The sequence below is a fragment of the Phaenicophaeus curvirostris genome, chromosome 21, assembly GCF_032191515.1.
Source record: "Phaenicophaeus curvirostris isolate KB17595 chromosome 21, BPBGC_Pcur_1.0, whole genome shotgun sequence".
In the NCBI taxonomy this organism is placed as follows: domain Eukaryota; kingdom Metazoa; phylum Chordata; class Aves; order Cuculiformes; family Cuculidae; genus Phaenicophaeus; species Phaenicophaeus curvirostris.
This window is the reverse complement of record NC_091412.1, coordinates 1,134,741-1,148,693: the sequence shown is the minus strand read 5'-3', so window position 1 is coordinate 1,148,693 and position 13,953 is coordinate 1,134,741. Positions and strand designations below refer to the sequence as shown.

The 13,953-nt window shown below is 60.8% G+C and overlaps 1 protein-coding gene across 1 annotated transcript; it reads right to left on the bottom strand.

Moving 5' to 3' along the window:
* Positions 1-266: 266 nt before the first annotated feature.
* Positions 267-2,288, bottom strand: FZD9 (frizzled class receptor 9). The gene has a single exon (XM_069873990.1). It carries the CDS (start codon positions 2,226-2,228, stop codon positions 609-611), a length of 1,620 nt encoding a protein of 539 aa, XP_069730091.1. The 5' UTR covers positions 2,229-2,288; the 3' UTR covers positions 267-608.
* Between the last annotated feature and the right edge of the window lie 11,665 nt (positions 2,289-13,953).

Genomic DNA, 13,953 nt, shown 5'->3' with positions numbered 1-13,953 from the left:
GTCCCGTGCCCAGCACCCCAGCTCCTCGCCTGCCCCGGCGGCACCGACACCGATCACCTATGGAGCCCGAGTGGAAAAGATGATTCGTTAGCCTGACAGCGCCGGAAAACCTCGCTCCTCGGCCAGCCGGGCAGCAGAACCAGCCGAGGGGCAGCCGGACTGGGGGAGCCCCCAGAGCTGGGCTCCCGGCACGGGACGCCCGCCCCTTTGTGCTGGGGGGGCTCCCCTTGAGCCCCTAGGATTCCTCCAAACAGCACCAGGCTCTGTTGAAATAACACATCCAGGGTTTATTGTTTTTTCCATTCCTCGCAGCTAATGATTTAAAAAAAAAAAAAAAAATCTAAAATAAATTACAGAATTAAATAAACACGGACTGGATTATTCCCCTCCCGCCCCCCTCTCCTCAAAGAAAGCGTTAGAAGAGTCACTGCTTTTGGCAACAGCAACAACAAAACAACCTCTAGGAAAAAGCAGCCACTTGTCGGGGTCGAGTGGTGCCGGGGAGGGGGTCCCGTGGGCTTCGCGCCCCCCGGCTCTGCCCTCACCCCCCGCAGCGTCGCCCCTTACCCGTGAGGTCCCGTCCGTGGGGAGGGGGCTCCCCCCCGGCTCTAGACGTGCGTCGGGTTGTCCAGATAAGGGTCCGTCTTGGTCATGTGCAGCATGACCGTGGGGGCTTTGTAGTGGCAGTGCCCCCCGCCGCAGCTCACCCCGCTGCAGGGCTTGCCCCGCGTCCTCACACCCAGCTTTCTGTTGCAAAGGCTCTGCCAGGTCTGCAGCGTCTTGGAGCTCCACACCCACACGCCGCTGGTGATGCCCACAACCAGCGACATGAAAATCTTAAGCATAAAGACGGCCACGGTGGGCACCGAGGCCTCCAAAGAGCAGTTGGCGGCGCGGCGGCCGGGGAGGTGCAGGCAGCCGTGCTCCAGAGCCCTGAGGTTCCAATAATCCACGTTCAGCCGCTCATAGAAGTAGCAGATGATGACACAGGTGGCCGGGACGGTGTAGAGGATAGAGAAGACCCCGATCTTCACCATCAGCTTCTCCAGCTTCTCCGTGTTGGTGCCGCCCGTCTTCATGATCTTTCTGATGTGAAAGAGGGCGACGAAGCCCGTGAGGATGAAGGAGGTGCCGATGACCAGGTAGCAGGAGAGGGGGATGAGGACGAAGCCGGTCAGGGCGCTGACATCCATGCTCCCCACGTAGCAAAGCCCCGTGAGCTCATCCCCCGCCACCTTCCGCATGGTGAGGATGACGATGGTCTTCATGGCTGGGATGCCCCAGGCAGCCATGTGGAAGTAGCTGCTGTGCGCCTCGATGGCCTCGTGGCCCCACTTCTTCCCAGCAGCCAGGAACCAGGTGAGGGTGAGGATGACCCACCAGAGCGAGCTGGCCATGCCGAAGTAGTAGAGGATGAGGAAGACAATGGTGCAGCCCGTGCTCTCCAGCCCCTCCTGGATGACGTAGAGCTCGCCGTTCTCCCGGTCGCAGGCGATGTTCTCGGCCCCTGCCACCGAGCGGATGATGAAGGCCACGGAGTAGACGTTGTAGCACATGGAGAGGAAGATGATGGGCCGCTCGGGGTACTGGAAGCGGTGGGGGTCGAGGAGGAAGGTGAGGACGGTGAAGGCGGTGGAGACGAAGCAGAGGGTGGACCAGACGGCCATCCAGATGAAGGCGAAGTCCTTGTCCTCCCGGGACCAGTAAACGTCCACACCAGGGGAGCAGCGGGGCGCGCAGGAGAGGCTCTTCTCCACGTACTGGAACTTCTCGGGGTTGTCGCAGGCCCCCAGCCCGTCAGGTCCCCGTCCCCCGGCAGCACCGGGCGGCCAGGGCCGGGGCGCCACGGGCAGCATCCCCTGCCCCTTGTGGGGCTCGGCGGCCGAGGCGTTCTCGGGGGCCTCCATGCAGAGCGCGTTGGGGTCGTTCTTGGTGGGCAGCTTGGCGCAGTCGAGCGAGTCGGGCCAGCCGAAGTTGAACTGCTCCATGATGGGGACGCACTTGTGGCGCGCCTGCTCGCACATGGGGCGGCAGGCGGGGATGCTGGCGCTCACCTGGTGGGTGCACATGGGCGCGTAGAGCGAGCAGAGGAAGAAGCGCAGGTGGACGTGGCAGCCGTACTCCACCAGCGGCGCGAACTCGTGCAGCTTGAGGGCGGCTTCGCGCTGGCTCTCGTGGCCCAGCAGGTTGGGCATGCGGGTCAGGTTGTAGCCGATGCCGCGGCACATGGGGATGTCCACGGGCTGGCACCGCGCGGCACGGCCCCGCGGACCCTCCAGCTCCAGCCCGCGCCCGTCCGCCCACAGCACACACAGCACCCACAGCGCCCGCAGCGCCCGCACTGCCAGCGCCCGCACGGCACCCATGCTGCCTGCACCGCTCACAGCGCCCACAGCTCCTGCACTGCTCGCAGCTCCCACACTGCCTGCACTGCTTGCAGTGCCCACAGCTCCTGCACTGCCTGCAGATCCCACACTGCCTGCACTGCTCACAGCACCCACAGCTCCTGCACTGCTCACAGCTCCCGCAGCTCCTGCACTGCCTGCACTGCTTGTAGCACCCACAGCTCCTGCACTGCCTGCACTGCTTGCAGCTCCCACACTGCCTGCAGCACTTGCAGTGCCCACAGCTCCTGCGCTGCCTGTACTGCTCGCAGCTTCCACACTGCCTGTACTGCTCGCAGCTCCTGCAGCTCCTGCACTGCTTGCAGCACCCGCAGCTCTTGCGCTGCCCGCACTGCTTGCAGCTCCTGCGCTGCCTTCAGCGCTTGCAGCGCCTGCAGCTCCCGCACTGCTCGCAGCACCCGCAGCTCCTGCACTACCTGCACCGCTTGCAGCTCCCGCAGCTCCCACGCCACTTGCAGCTCCCGCGGCTCCCGCACCGCCCGCACCGCTTGCAGCTCCCAAACTCCGGCAGCGCCCGCACTGTTTGCAAGTCCCGCAGCTCCCGCAGCGCCGGCGGCTCCCGCGGGTCGGTGCCGGCGCCTACAGCCCCTGGCGGTGCCCCCGGGCGCCGGAGCCGCCGCGGCCCCGCTCCGGGCCGCCCCCCGCGCCCCCGGCCCCGCCGAGCGCCATGCGGCCCCGCGGCAGCAGCAGCAGCGGCGCCGCCACCGCCCCGCCCGCCGGGGGCCGCCCAGGGGAGGGGCCGGGGGAGGGACCGGGGGAGCTGGGGGGGGGGGGGGAACCGGGAACGGGGCGGGGAAGGCGGGGGCGGACACGTGCGGACACGTGAATGTGAACGAACAGCCGCACGGGGCGGGTACTGACTGCGGGCACACGTGTGAGCACACAGACACACGGGCTCCCACGGGGGCAAACGGGCACAGACAGAATCAGAATCACAGAGTCACAGAGGCACCAGGTTGGAAAGGACCCCCAGGATCATCGAGTCCAACCATTCCCATCAAATCACTAACCCACATCCCTCAGCACCTCGTCCACCCGTCCCTTAAACCCCTCCAGGGAAGGGGACTCAACCCCCTCCCTGGGCAGCCTCTGCCAGTGCCCAATGACCCTTTCTGTGAAAGACTTTTTCCTAATGTTCAGCCAGAACCTCCCCTGGCGGAGCTTGAGGCCATTCCCTCTCGTCCTGTCCCCTGTCACCTGGGAGAAGAGCCCAGCTCCCTCCTCTCCACAACCTCCTTTCAGGTAGTTGTAGAGAGCAATGAGGTCTCCCCTCAGCCTCCTCTTCTCCAGGCTAAACACCCCCAGCTCTCTCAGCCGCTCCTCTTGTTCTCCAGCCCCCTCACCAGCTTTGTTGCTTTTCTCTGGACTCACTCCAGAGCCTCAACATCCTTCTTGTGGTGAGGGGCCCAGAACTGAACACAGGATTCGAGGAGCGGTCTCACCAGTGCCGAGTCCAGAGGGAGAAGAACCTCCCTGGACCTGCTGGTCACGCCGTTTCTGATCCAAGCCAAGATGCCATTGGCCTTCTTGGCCACCTGGGCCCCTGCTGGCTCATGTTCAGTCGCTGTCAACCAACACCCCCAGGCCCTGATGTGAATGTCTGCACTTGCTTTGGGTCAAACAAACATGCACAGGCTCACACTTGGGCACACACGGGGACACACACACACACGTATGGACTCACACACCCCCCCCAATGTGCACACACACCCATGTGGAAACACACATGCACACATATGTGCACAAACCCATGCACAGCATGGATGCTCACTATATGCACACACATAAATGTGCACAAACACACACACACAGGCTCACACAGAGCGGGGCTGCAGGGAGTGCGGGGGCACCGTCATGTGGACTGGGGGAGCCGTGACCCTGCCCAGCACCCATGTCCCCAAGGTGTCACCCAGGGCAGGGAACGGCAATGACACCTGGCACTGCCCACGTGTGAGAGAAGGGCAGCTCCCAGGTGGGGACACATCAGGATCATAGAATCGTAGAATCACAGAATCACCAGGTTGGAAGAGACCCGCTGGATCATCGAGTCCAACCATTCCCATCAATCACTAAACCATGTCCCTCAGCACCTCATCCACCTGTCCCTTAAACCCCTCCAGGGAAGGTGACTCAACCTCCTCCCTGGGCAGCCTCTGCCAGTGCCCAATGTCCCTTTCTGTGAATTTTTTTTTCCTAATGTCCAGCCTAAACCTCCCCTGGTGGAGCTTGAGGCCATTCCCTCTCGTCCTGTCCCCTGTCCCTTGGGAGAAGAGCCCAGCTCCCTCCTCTCCACAACCTCCTTTCAGGGATTTGTAGATAGCAATGAGGTCTCCCCTCAGCCTCCTCTTCTCCAGGCTAAACACTCCCAGGATGCCCCCTCGCTGGGGGGCAGGTAACAGTGAAGGGGGCAGGGGAGGCTGAGGGTGACTGCCAGAAGGAGCAAAGAGCACTCAAAGCCGTGACAAAAACAGGCTGAGGGCGGCTGTGCCGTGAGGATGGGCTTTGCCACCTCTGCCACCATCGCAGGGTGGGAGCTGCTGATGCCAAGCTTGGCCCTCACAGACATAGAACCATGGGACAGTATGGGTTGGAAGGGACTTCAAAGACCATCCAGTTCCATGGGCAGGGACACCTCCCACTGGATCAGGGGCTCCAAGCCCCATCCAACCTGGCCTGGAACCCCTCCAGGGATGGGGCAGCCACCACTGCTCTGGGCAACCTGGGCCAGGGCCTCCCCACCCTCACAGCAAAACATTTCTGCCTAAAATCTCATTTCAATCTCCCCTCTTGTGTCTCAAAACCATCCCCCATCATCCTCTCCCTGCCTGCCCTGATCCAGAGCCCCTCCCCAGCTTTCCTGGAGCCCACTTTTAGCATTTTTCCAACATGGGATGGTTCTTTCCAAGTCCCCCATCAGGGCTGGTGGCAAGGGGACCAAGGCCCCTTCAGCACCCCAAATAACCCCCAAGAACCCTTTTCCCAGGGCCCCTGAGCCGGGTGACCAGTCTAGAGGGAAATTCCAGGGACAGAGCTTATCTCCTGCACCGTTACAATTCCCGATAAGCAGCTCCCATGGAATTTCCTTACAGCGCCGGATCGGGCATGTTTAAATAATGTATGGCGGGTGTCAGTGTGCGGCTGGCGATTAGGAGCCGCGTTGACAGGTTGTTATGTTGTGACTAAAGAAATCGCAGGGCTGTGGGAATGCCTGGGAACAGCACGGCGCCCGCAGCTCCAGACACCAGCCTGGCAGCACCCTCCCTGTGAGGGTGAGGAGGCACTGGGCCAGGGTGCCCAGAGCAGTTGGGGCTGCCCCATCCCTGGAGGGGTTCAAGGCCAGGTTGGATGGGGCTTGGAGCCCCTGATGCAGTGGGAGGTGTCCCTGCCCATGGCAGGGGTGGAACTGAGTGGGCTTTGAGGTCCCTTCCAACCCAAACCATTCCTGGGGGTGTTGGTTGACAGCTACTGAACATGAGCCAGCAGTGGCCCAGGTGGCCAAGAAGGCCAATGGCATCTTGGCTTGGATCAGAACGGTGTGACCAGCAGGTCCAGGGAGGTTCTTCTCCCTCTGGACTCGGCACTGGTGAGACCGCTCCTCAAATCCTGGGGTCAGTTCTGGGCCCCTCACCACAAGAAGGATGTTGAGGCTCTGGAGCGAGTCCAGAGAAGAGCAACAAAGCTGGTGAAGGGGCTGGAGAACAAGAGGAGCGGCTGAGAGAGCTGGGGGTGTTTAGCCTGGAGAAGAGGAGGCTGAGAGGAGACCTCATTGCTCTCTCCAGCTCCCTGAAAGGAGGTTGTGGAGAGGAGGGAGCTGGGCTCTTCTCCCAAGTGACAGGGGACAGGACGAGAGGGAATGGCCTCAAGCTCCACCAGGGGAGGGTCAGGCTTGACATCAGGAAAAAAATTTTTCACGGAAAGGGTCATTGGGCACTGGCAGAGGCTGCCCAGGGAGGGGTTGAGTCACCTTCCCTGGAGGGGTTTAAGGGACGGGTGGATGAGGTGCTGAGGGACATGGGTTAGTGATTGATGGGAATGGTTGGACTTGATGATCCAGCAGGTCTTTTCCAACCTGTGATTCTGTGATTCGATGTGCCGCGGTGACAAAGAGCAGCCAGCGTCAGGGGGCTTTGTGCCCTGGGTTAAGGCCACGCTCCTCCCAGTGTGCTCTAAGAAATGAGGGGGTTGGAGGTGTTTTGTGCCATGGTGCAAGTTTGGGGACAAAACATCACCTGTGGTTGAGCTGGAAGCCACAGCTGCATCTGCAGCAGCTGGGATGGAGGTGGCACCTCTCCCTGTGATCCCTCATCCCATCCACTCCATGTCCTGTGTGGGACAGGGTAACCAAGGGCTCCACGGTCACTGTTCTGGGACAGCCTAATGCCCAGCTCCAGGCGCCAAAGCTTCCCTTTAGGGAGTCCTTTGCCAAGGAACGCTTGGAAACATCACATGGAAACACCCAAACATCCCAGATTCCATTTCATGTTGCCCAGCGAGAGCTCTGGGTGGGCGGCAGCACCCACAGGCAGGGTCTGGATGGTACCCCAGGGTGCCAGCCCCATCCCTTTGGGTGCCCTCGTACCTGGGCTGTGAAGGGTTAATGGGAGGAGGGGGGTGGCAAGGGCACAAATAAATGTCTTTTAATTTAATTTTGCTTTAATATGTAAACCTGTTGCTCTTGGCAGGAGGCACCACAGCCCGGCCAAGAGCAACACGCGGGGTTTCAGAGTCAAGGGGCTCCTTTTAATGCTGAGGAGCAGCCGCCCCTTCCCTTCACCCCACACCCTGGGGTGGCACCTTGGGGCTCTCCCCACCCCAACACCCCTCTTGGATGCACCATGGGATGTCCAAGCCCTGCCTAAGGCTTGGGGACAGCAGAGGGGTCAGCAACGGACCCATGGGACCCTCCAAGAGCTCCATTCCACCATGCGCAGTGGGGTACCAGGAGGTCTCACCACCACCCTTGGCCAAGTCCTGCCCTTTCCTCACACCCCGCCAGCCTGCTGGAATGCGGTGGCACCTCTGGAGTGCGCACGCTGCCACCTTGGCCGTGGGGACATCACGGCCGCGCACAGAAGCTGAGATCTCCAGCAGGTCTGGAAGCTTTGCAGTGCAAACAAGGTAGAGCAACCCAGCAGATTTATGGCCTTGGAAGTGGCCCTAGGGCTGAGGATCCAACATCAATAGCTGGAAGAAAGGGCTCACAGAGGCTGCCCAGAAATCCTGCCCGGGAAGCACCAGCCTGGAGCGCAGGAGCCCGGGAGCCTGTGGTTCCTGGCAGCTGCTTTGCCCCATTTCCTTTCTTCCCGTCAACAGTGCTCGCAAACCTGTGCGAGAGCCTCAGCCCAGAGAGGGGGAAGGAGAGCAGGGAGAGCCACAAGTGGGGAAAAAGCCCCTTCTGCTGCCTCGGGGTTGAGGAGAGGTGGCAGCGATGGTCCTCTGGCCCCGCCACGGATGGAGCCACCCTGGGTCTCAAGGGCTGGGGATACCCCTTGGCACCAGCCATGAGGACAGCCCTGGTGGGAGCCAGGGAGGGGGTGACAGAGCTGGGGAGGGGTGATGGAGCCGAGGGAGTGGTGATAGAGCCAAGAAGAGGGTGATGGAGCCAAGGACGGGGTGAGGGAGCTAAGGAAGGGGTGAGGGAGCTGAGGAAGAGGTGAGGGAGCTGAGGAGGGGATTAGGGAACTGGGGACAAAGTGATGGAGCCAAGGAGGGGGTGATGGAGCTGAGGAAGGAGTGATGGAGCTGAGGAGGGGATGAGGGAGCTGGGGAGAAAGTGATGGAGCCAAGGAGGGGATGGTGGAACGGAGGAGAGGTTGATGGAGCTGGGGAGGGAGCAGGAGAGGGGTTAATATTCCTGGGGAGGAGTTGATGAAGCCAAGGAGGCGGGTGATGCAGGTGGAGAGGGGATGATAGAGCTGAGGAGAAGGTGGTGGAGCCAACGAGGGGGTGATGGAGCTGGAGAGGAGGTGATGGAGCTGCGGAGTCGTGGGTGCTGCCCCACCCTGGCAGGGGCAGGCAGGACGTGCCAGCGGTGAGGGCCTGAGCGGCCGTGCTGCCCTTTCCCCTCGCCCTCCTGGCAGGTCCCAGCTGCCCCCGGTGCCAGGCTGTGCCCAGGCTGTGCACCACCTCGGCCTCTCGCTGTGAATCTGGAGGGCGCTGGCTCACCCCACAGGGATCCGGAGGGAGGAGGGGGGATAGTTTTCCCTTCCCAAAGCATTTCCCACGAGCAGCTGGTGCGAAAGGCCAGCGGGTCTGGTTTCAAAGGGGTGCTGGGCTCGGATGGGCTGGCGAGCAGGTGGAGGGGGCTGTGCTTGGAGCACCCCACACCAGGCACCCCACGATGCTCCCGGATGGTGCCCGGAGCTGGAGGTGGCCCTGCCACCATCGCCCTGCACCAGCGGAGCGACCCTCAACCCCAAACCGTCCCGCCCCGGGGCAGGTTCCCAGGGGATGCAGGTGTACCCCGCGGGGCAAGTGATGCTCTGTGTCCTGTGGCCCCCGTGAGTGCCGTGTGGCCACCTCAGACAGGTGACTGCACAGCAGGAGGGGAGGGATTTGAGGGGATAGACCATAAACCGATGGAGGATCCTGGCACCGGGTTCCAGGAGAACCAGGTTCCAGGCACCAGAAGAAGATCAGAGAATCAGAGAAACATGCAATGGCTTGGGTTGGAAGGGACCTCAAAGCCCAGCCAGTTCCAACCCCTCTGCCACAGGCAGGGACACCTCCCACTGGATCAGGGGCTCCAAGCCCCATCCAACCTGGCCTTGAACCCCTCCAGGGATGGGGCAGCCACCACTGCTCTGGGCAACCTGGGCCAGGGCCTCCCCACGCTCTCTGTGTAGAATTTCCTCCCTATGTCCAGTCTAAATCATCCCCATTCCAATTTAAAGCCATTCCTCCTCATTCAATCACTCCAGACCCTTGCAAAAAGCCCCTTAGAGCAAAAAGCTCTAAGGGCTCCCTGTAGCCTCGTCTTCTCTAGGATGAACAACCCCAACTCTCTCAGCCTGGGCTCGGGGGAACAGGCACCACAGATCCTGCAAATGGAAGGGAAAACCCATTCCTTCCCTGCTCTGGCATTAATTGCAGCAGCGAGAACCCGGTGGGGGGAACTGCCAGCGCCGTGTTGGGTTGGTGGCTGCGTGGGGCTCTGCACCCTGCCCAGCACCGGCTCCTGGCTGGGTACCGCGGGCATGGCCACATCGGGCAAGGCAGGGAGTGGGGGTGCTGAGCCCCCAGCCAGGCGCTGTCACCCCATCGTTTGCTGCTGAGCCCCCAGCCCCTGGTTTGTGCCCCCTTGAAGGGAAGGACTGTCCCATTCTCTCCCAGGCACCAACAGCCAGGGATGCAGAGACATTTCTTCCAGGAGAGAGGATTCTTGTTCCCCTCCTCCACCCAGGAGAGCAGTTTTGGTGGCTCAGAGAGCTGTGAGAGCTGCTACGTGTAGCTGCCATCCCTGCACGATCAGGACTGGGAGGTGCTGCGGGGACGAGGTGTGGGGAATGCTGTGCTCAAACCCCCCCTGCCATCCCATCGACACCCCCTGCGACCTCCCCCAGCCATCCTGGGGCTGTGGCAGGCTCAGCCTTACAGACCTCCCTTGGAGGGGAACAGGACCCAGGTGAGCCTTGGCAGCCAGCGTTCACTCTGAACCCTACTGATGGCAGCAGATGCAGTTTGCACCACCTGCCTGAGGCAGCTGAAGGGCTGGAGCTCCCTCCCAGCTGGCTCAGCCCTGGGAGGAGGAGGTCATGCAGCTGCCAGTGACACCAGTAACCCTAGCAGCACTGTGACCTGAGCTCCTGGGGTCACCTCCTGGCCTTGGGTTCCCTGTGTGACTTTGTGGTGACAACCCCAGTCCACGGTGTGGGGGCACTGGGGCCAAGGCTGGAGGACATGGCATGCAAGGATTCCCCAGGGGAGCTGGTAGGAAGGGGATAAGAGAGGACACCGGGCAGTTCCCCATCAGCTCCCTGCAGTGTTTTTGCTGGTGAGTGAGGCTGGCGGCACAATTCGAGTGGGGATGGGACAAACGTCCCTGGCTGTGGGACACCCAAAAGGGAGGCTGGACTGAGCCATGTCCTCCCCCAGGCCACATCACTCAGCCATACAGACCCCTCTGGGGGGTCCCTCGAGCCTTGACCCTTGACAGCCAGCGTTCACTCTGAAACCTACTGATGGCAGCACATGCAGGTTGCGCCAGCTGCCTGAGGCAGCCGAAGGGCTGGAGCTCCCTCCCAGCTGGCTCAGCCCTGGGAAGAGCAGGTCATACGGCTGCCAGAGTGGCCGTGGGGCGACCGTCTGCCCCCCAGCTGACCTTCAGCACACCCCCCACTTTCCTGGCAGCCCCAAAATGGGCAGAGGAGGTGCCTTGTGCTCCGGGATGCTCCCAGATGACATCCCAAGCCAGCACAGAGGTCCTTTCATCCCCAATCCCGCTTTCTCCATGTAGAGTGAAGCTTCTTCCCCAGCTCCCCACGTCCCACGGTGTCACCGGGCTGGGTCAGTGCAGGGTCGGGCCCGGTCCAGCCCAGACACACACGGCCCTTTCTTCGCCTCTCGGCGCTGGCAGCCAGGTCTGCGCCACACAAAGTGCCTCCTTGTTCGCCCCGGCCCAGGGCTGGCTTGTGGGGAATGGCAGGGAATCGCCTCCGTTTCCTGCTGGAGTTTTATTACCTTCACCGTATAAATAAATAAATACAAGCCAGCGGAGAATGGGAGAAGCGCGGGGCCAGCAGGACGGGGGCTGGGGCTGAGCCCCCCGGCACCAGCGCTGAGAGACCCCCCAGCACGGGGAGGGGGCACCTGGGATGCCCCATGGCGACCGTGCTTCCCCGCTCCGTGCCAAGGGGTCATGGGATGGTTTGGGTTAGAAGGACCTCAAACTCACCCAGTTCCACCCCTGCCATGGGCAGGGACACCTCCCACTGCATCAGGGGCTCCAAGCCCCATCCAACCTGGCCTTGAACCCCTCCAGGAATGGGGCAGCCACCACTGCTCTGGGCAACCTGGGCCAGGACCTCCCCACCCTCACAGCAAAACATTTCTCCCTAAAATCTCATCTCAATCTACCCTCTTGCAGCTGAAAATCATTTCCCCTCATGCTCTCCCTGCCCTCCCTGATCCAGAGCCCCTCCCCAGCTTTCCTGGAGCCCCTTTCAGCACTGGAAGCTGCTCTGAGGTCTCCTCGCAGCCTTCCCTTCTCCAGGCTCAACAACCCCAACTCTTTCACCCTGGCCTCATACAGGAGGTTCTCCATCATCTCTGTGGCCTCCTCTGGACTCGCTCCAACAGCTCCATGTCCTCCCTGTTCTGAGGACTCCAGAACTGGACTCAGGGCTCCAGGTGGGGTCTCACCAGAGTGGAGCAGAGGGGCAGAATCCCCTCCCTCCCTGCTGGTCCCTCTGCTCTGGATGCAGCCCAGGACACGGTTGGTTTCTGGGCTGTGAGCTCACGTTGCTGGCTCACTTGAGCTTCTCCCCCAGCACCCCAAGTCCTTCTCCTCAGGGCTGCTCCCAGTCCATTCTCTGCCCTGCCTGTGGTTGTCCTTGGCATTGCCCAGACCCAGGTGTAGGACCTCGCACTTTACATCCAAACAGCTGTTCCCTGATCCATCACTCTTTTCCTCATCGCGCCAGCTGCTCAGAGGTGCTCTTACACCCCTGAGTGACCAGCAAACACCCCTCACCCCCCCTCACCCCCACACCTGCAGCCCCACATCCCACCTGCAAACAGCCAGAATTCCAGCCCCGAATCCAGTGGATCCCCAGGGGGAATAGGGTTTGAGGAAGGATTCAACACAAGACGAACCACGTTCCTTCCAGACAAGCGAGGTGACATCCTCTCCAGCTCCTGCAGCCCTGGTTGGAGCAGTCCCAGTGTCCCAGCCACCTCAACCCCTGGGTGCTCCATCCCCGTTGGCTGCAGGCAGGGAGCCCAAGGTCTGCATCCCACCAGGGAAGGTACTTTCCTTCTGGAGTGGTGCTGGTGGGGTCCGGATTCTACCCTCAAAACATCCAAATAAGCAAAATTTTATGAAGCTGCTCAGGAACGCAAAGTTTAGGAGCGAAAAAAGCATCAGCATGGTGGGTAAGCAGCCCACTTTGCTCTTCCCAAAAAGCGATGCTGCTTCGGGTCCGTCATCAACATCGCGGCATCGAGAGCTCAAGACAGGAACTTGGAATGGAAACCCTCAGGTATGTCAAACAAAAATACGATTTCCCGGTCCCTTACTAATCCTGCTCTCCTCCAGGGGAAAAAAACACAAAGCTCCCATATTTATTTAGCAGAACTCAGCACTTTTGGGGTTTGCCAGTGGCACCTAAATATAGTTCGTGAGAAACAAATAATCTTTCAGGGATTTCTGCTTCCATCACACCAACCATCTTTCTTTAAAGGTCAGGCAACCACGGCGAAGGCTCTCACTGCAGCTGGCAACCCCTGTTCTTCGGGCATGAGGCCTGAGCTGAGACCCGGGGCTTTTTGATGTGGCACCAGGTCTGTGAGATGGGTCCCTCCAGCCTAGGTTCCACCAGCAGTGCTGGGGTGAACAAAGGGACAGCTCTGCTCTGTCCTCATCCCCAGCCGATCCCTCTTCTGCCCCTGGAAGTGGCACCAACCTTCTGGTACCAACCCTCCAGGCATGTGCTGTGTCGCTGGAGGAGATGGAGAAGGGCAGAGGCTCCCTCGCTGTTATTTGAGGAGATCAACATCTGGATCTGAAATCTCATCCCAGAGAGGTGACAACCCATGGGTCTCAGCCCTCTGAGGGCTGGTGGATCTCCCCTAGATGGTGTGAAATTCTCGCTTCTGCTGGATACAGTGAAGGCAGGAGAGCTGCTGCCTAGTCAGAACCACAGCTGGATGGAGGAGAGAAACGGAGATGATTGCTGGATGGTACATGAAAGAAGAGGAAAGAATGAAAGGGTTAAAGACAAGGTGATCCCCTGTTCTGCTGAAAGATGGTGGCAGGAGGAGCATTTGCAGAGGATGAGAACTGTAATGAGTCTCTTCCACTGATGTTCAACCTGCACGTTCCCACTCTCTGCCTTGTCCCAGATACCCCTGTATCATAGAATCATAGAATGGTTTGGGCTGGAAGGGACCTCAAAGCCCATCCAGTCCCACCCGTGCCATGGGCAGGGACACCTCCCGCTGGATCAGGGGCTCCAAGCCCCATCCAGCCTGGCCTTGAACCCCTCCAGGGATGGGGCAGCCACCACAGCTCTCTCATCTCAATCTCCTCTCTTGCAGCTCAAAACCATTCCCCCTAGTCCTCTCCCCGCACTCCCTGATCCAGAGCCCCTCCCCAGCTTCCCTGGAGCTCCTTTCAGCACTGGAAGCTGCTCTAAGGTCTCCCCACAGCCTTCTCTTCTCCAGGCTGAACAACCCCAACTCTCTCACCCTGACCTCGTACAGGAGGTTCTCCAGCCCTCGGACAATCTCCATGGCCTCCTCTGGACTCACTCCAACAGCTCCATGTCCTCCCTGTGCTGAGGACTCCAGAACTGGACGCAGGGCTCCAGGTGGGTCTCACAGAGCGGAG

What these genes read in the sequence shown, in the direction of transcription:
- FZD9 (XM_069873990.1), bottom strand. Translation starts at nt 2,228, where the DNA reads ATGTGCCGCGGCATCGGCTACAACCTGACCCGCATGCCCAACCTGCTG.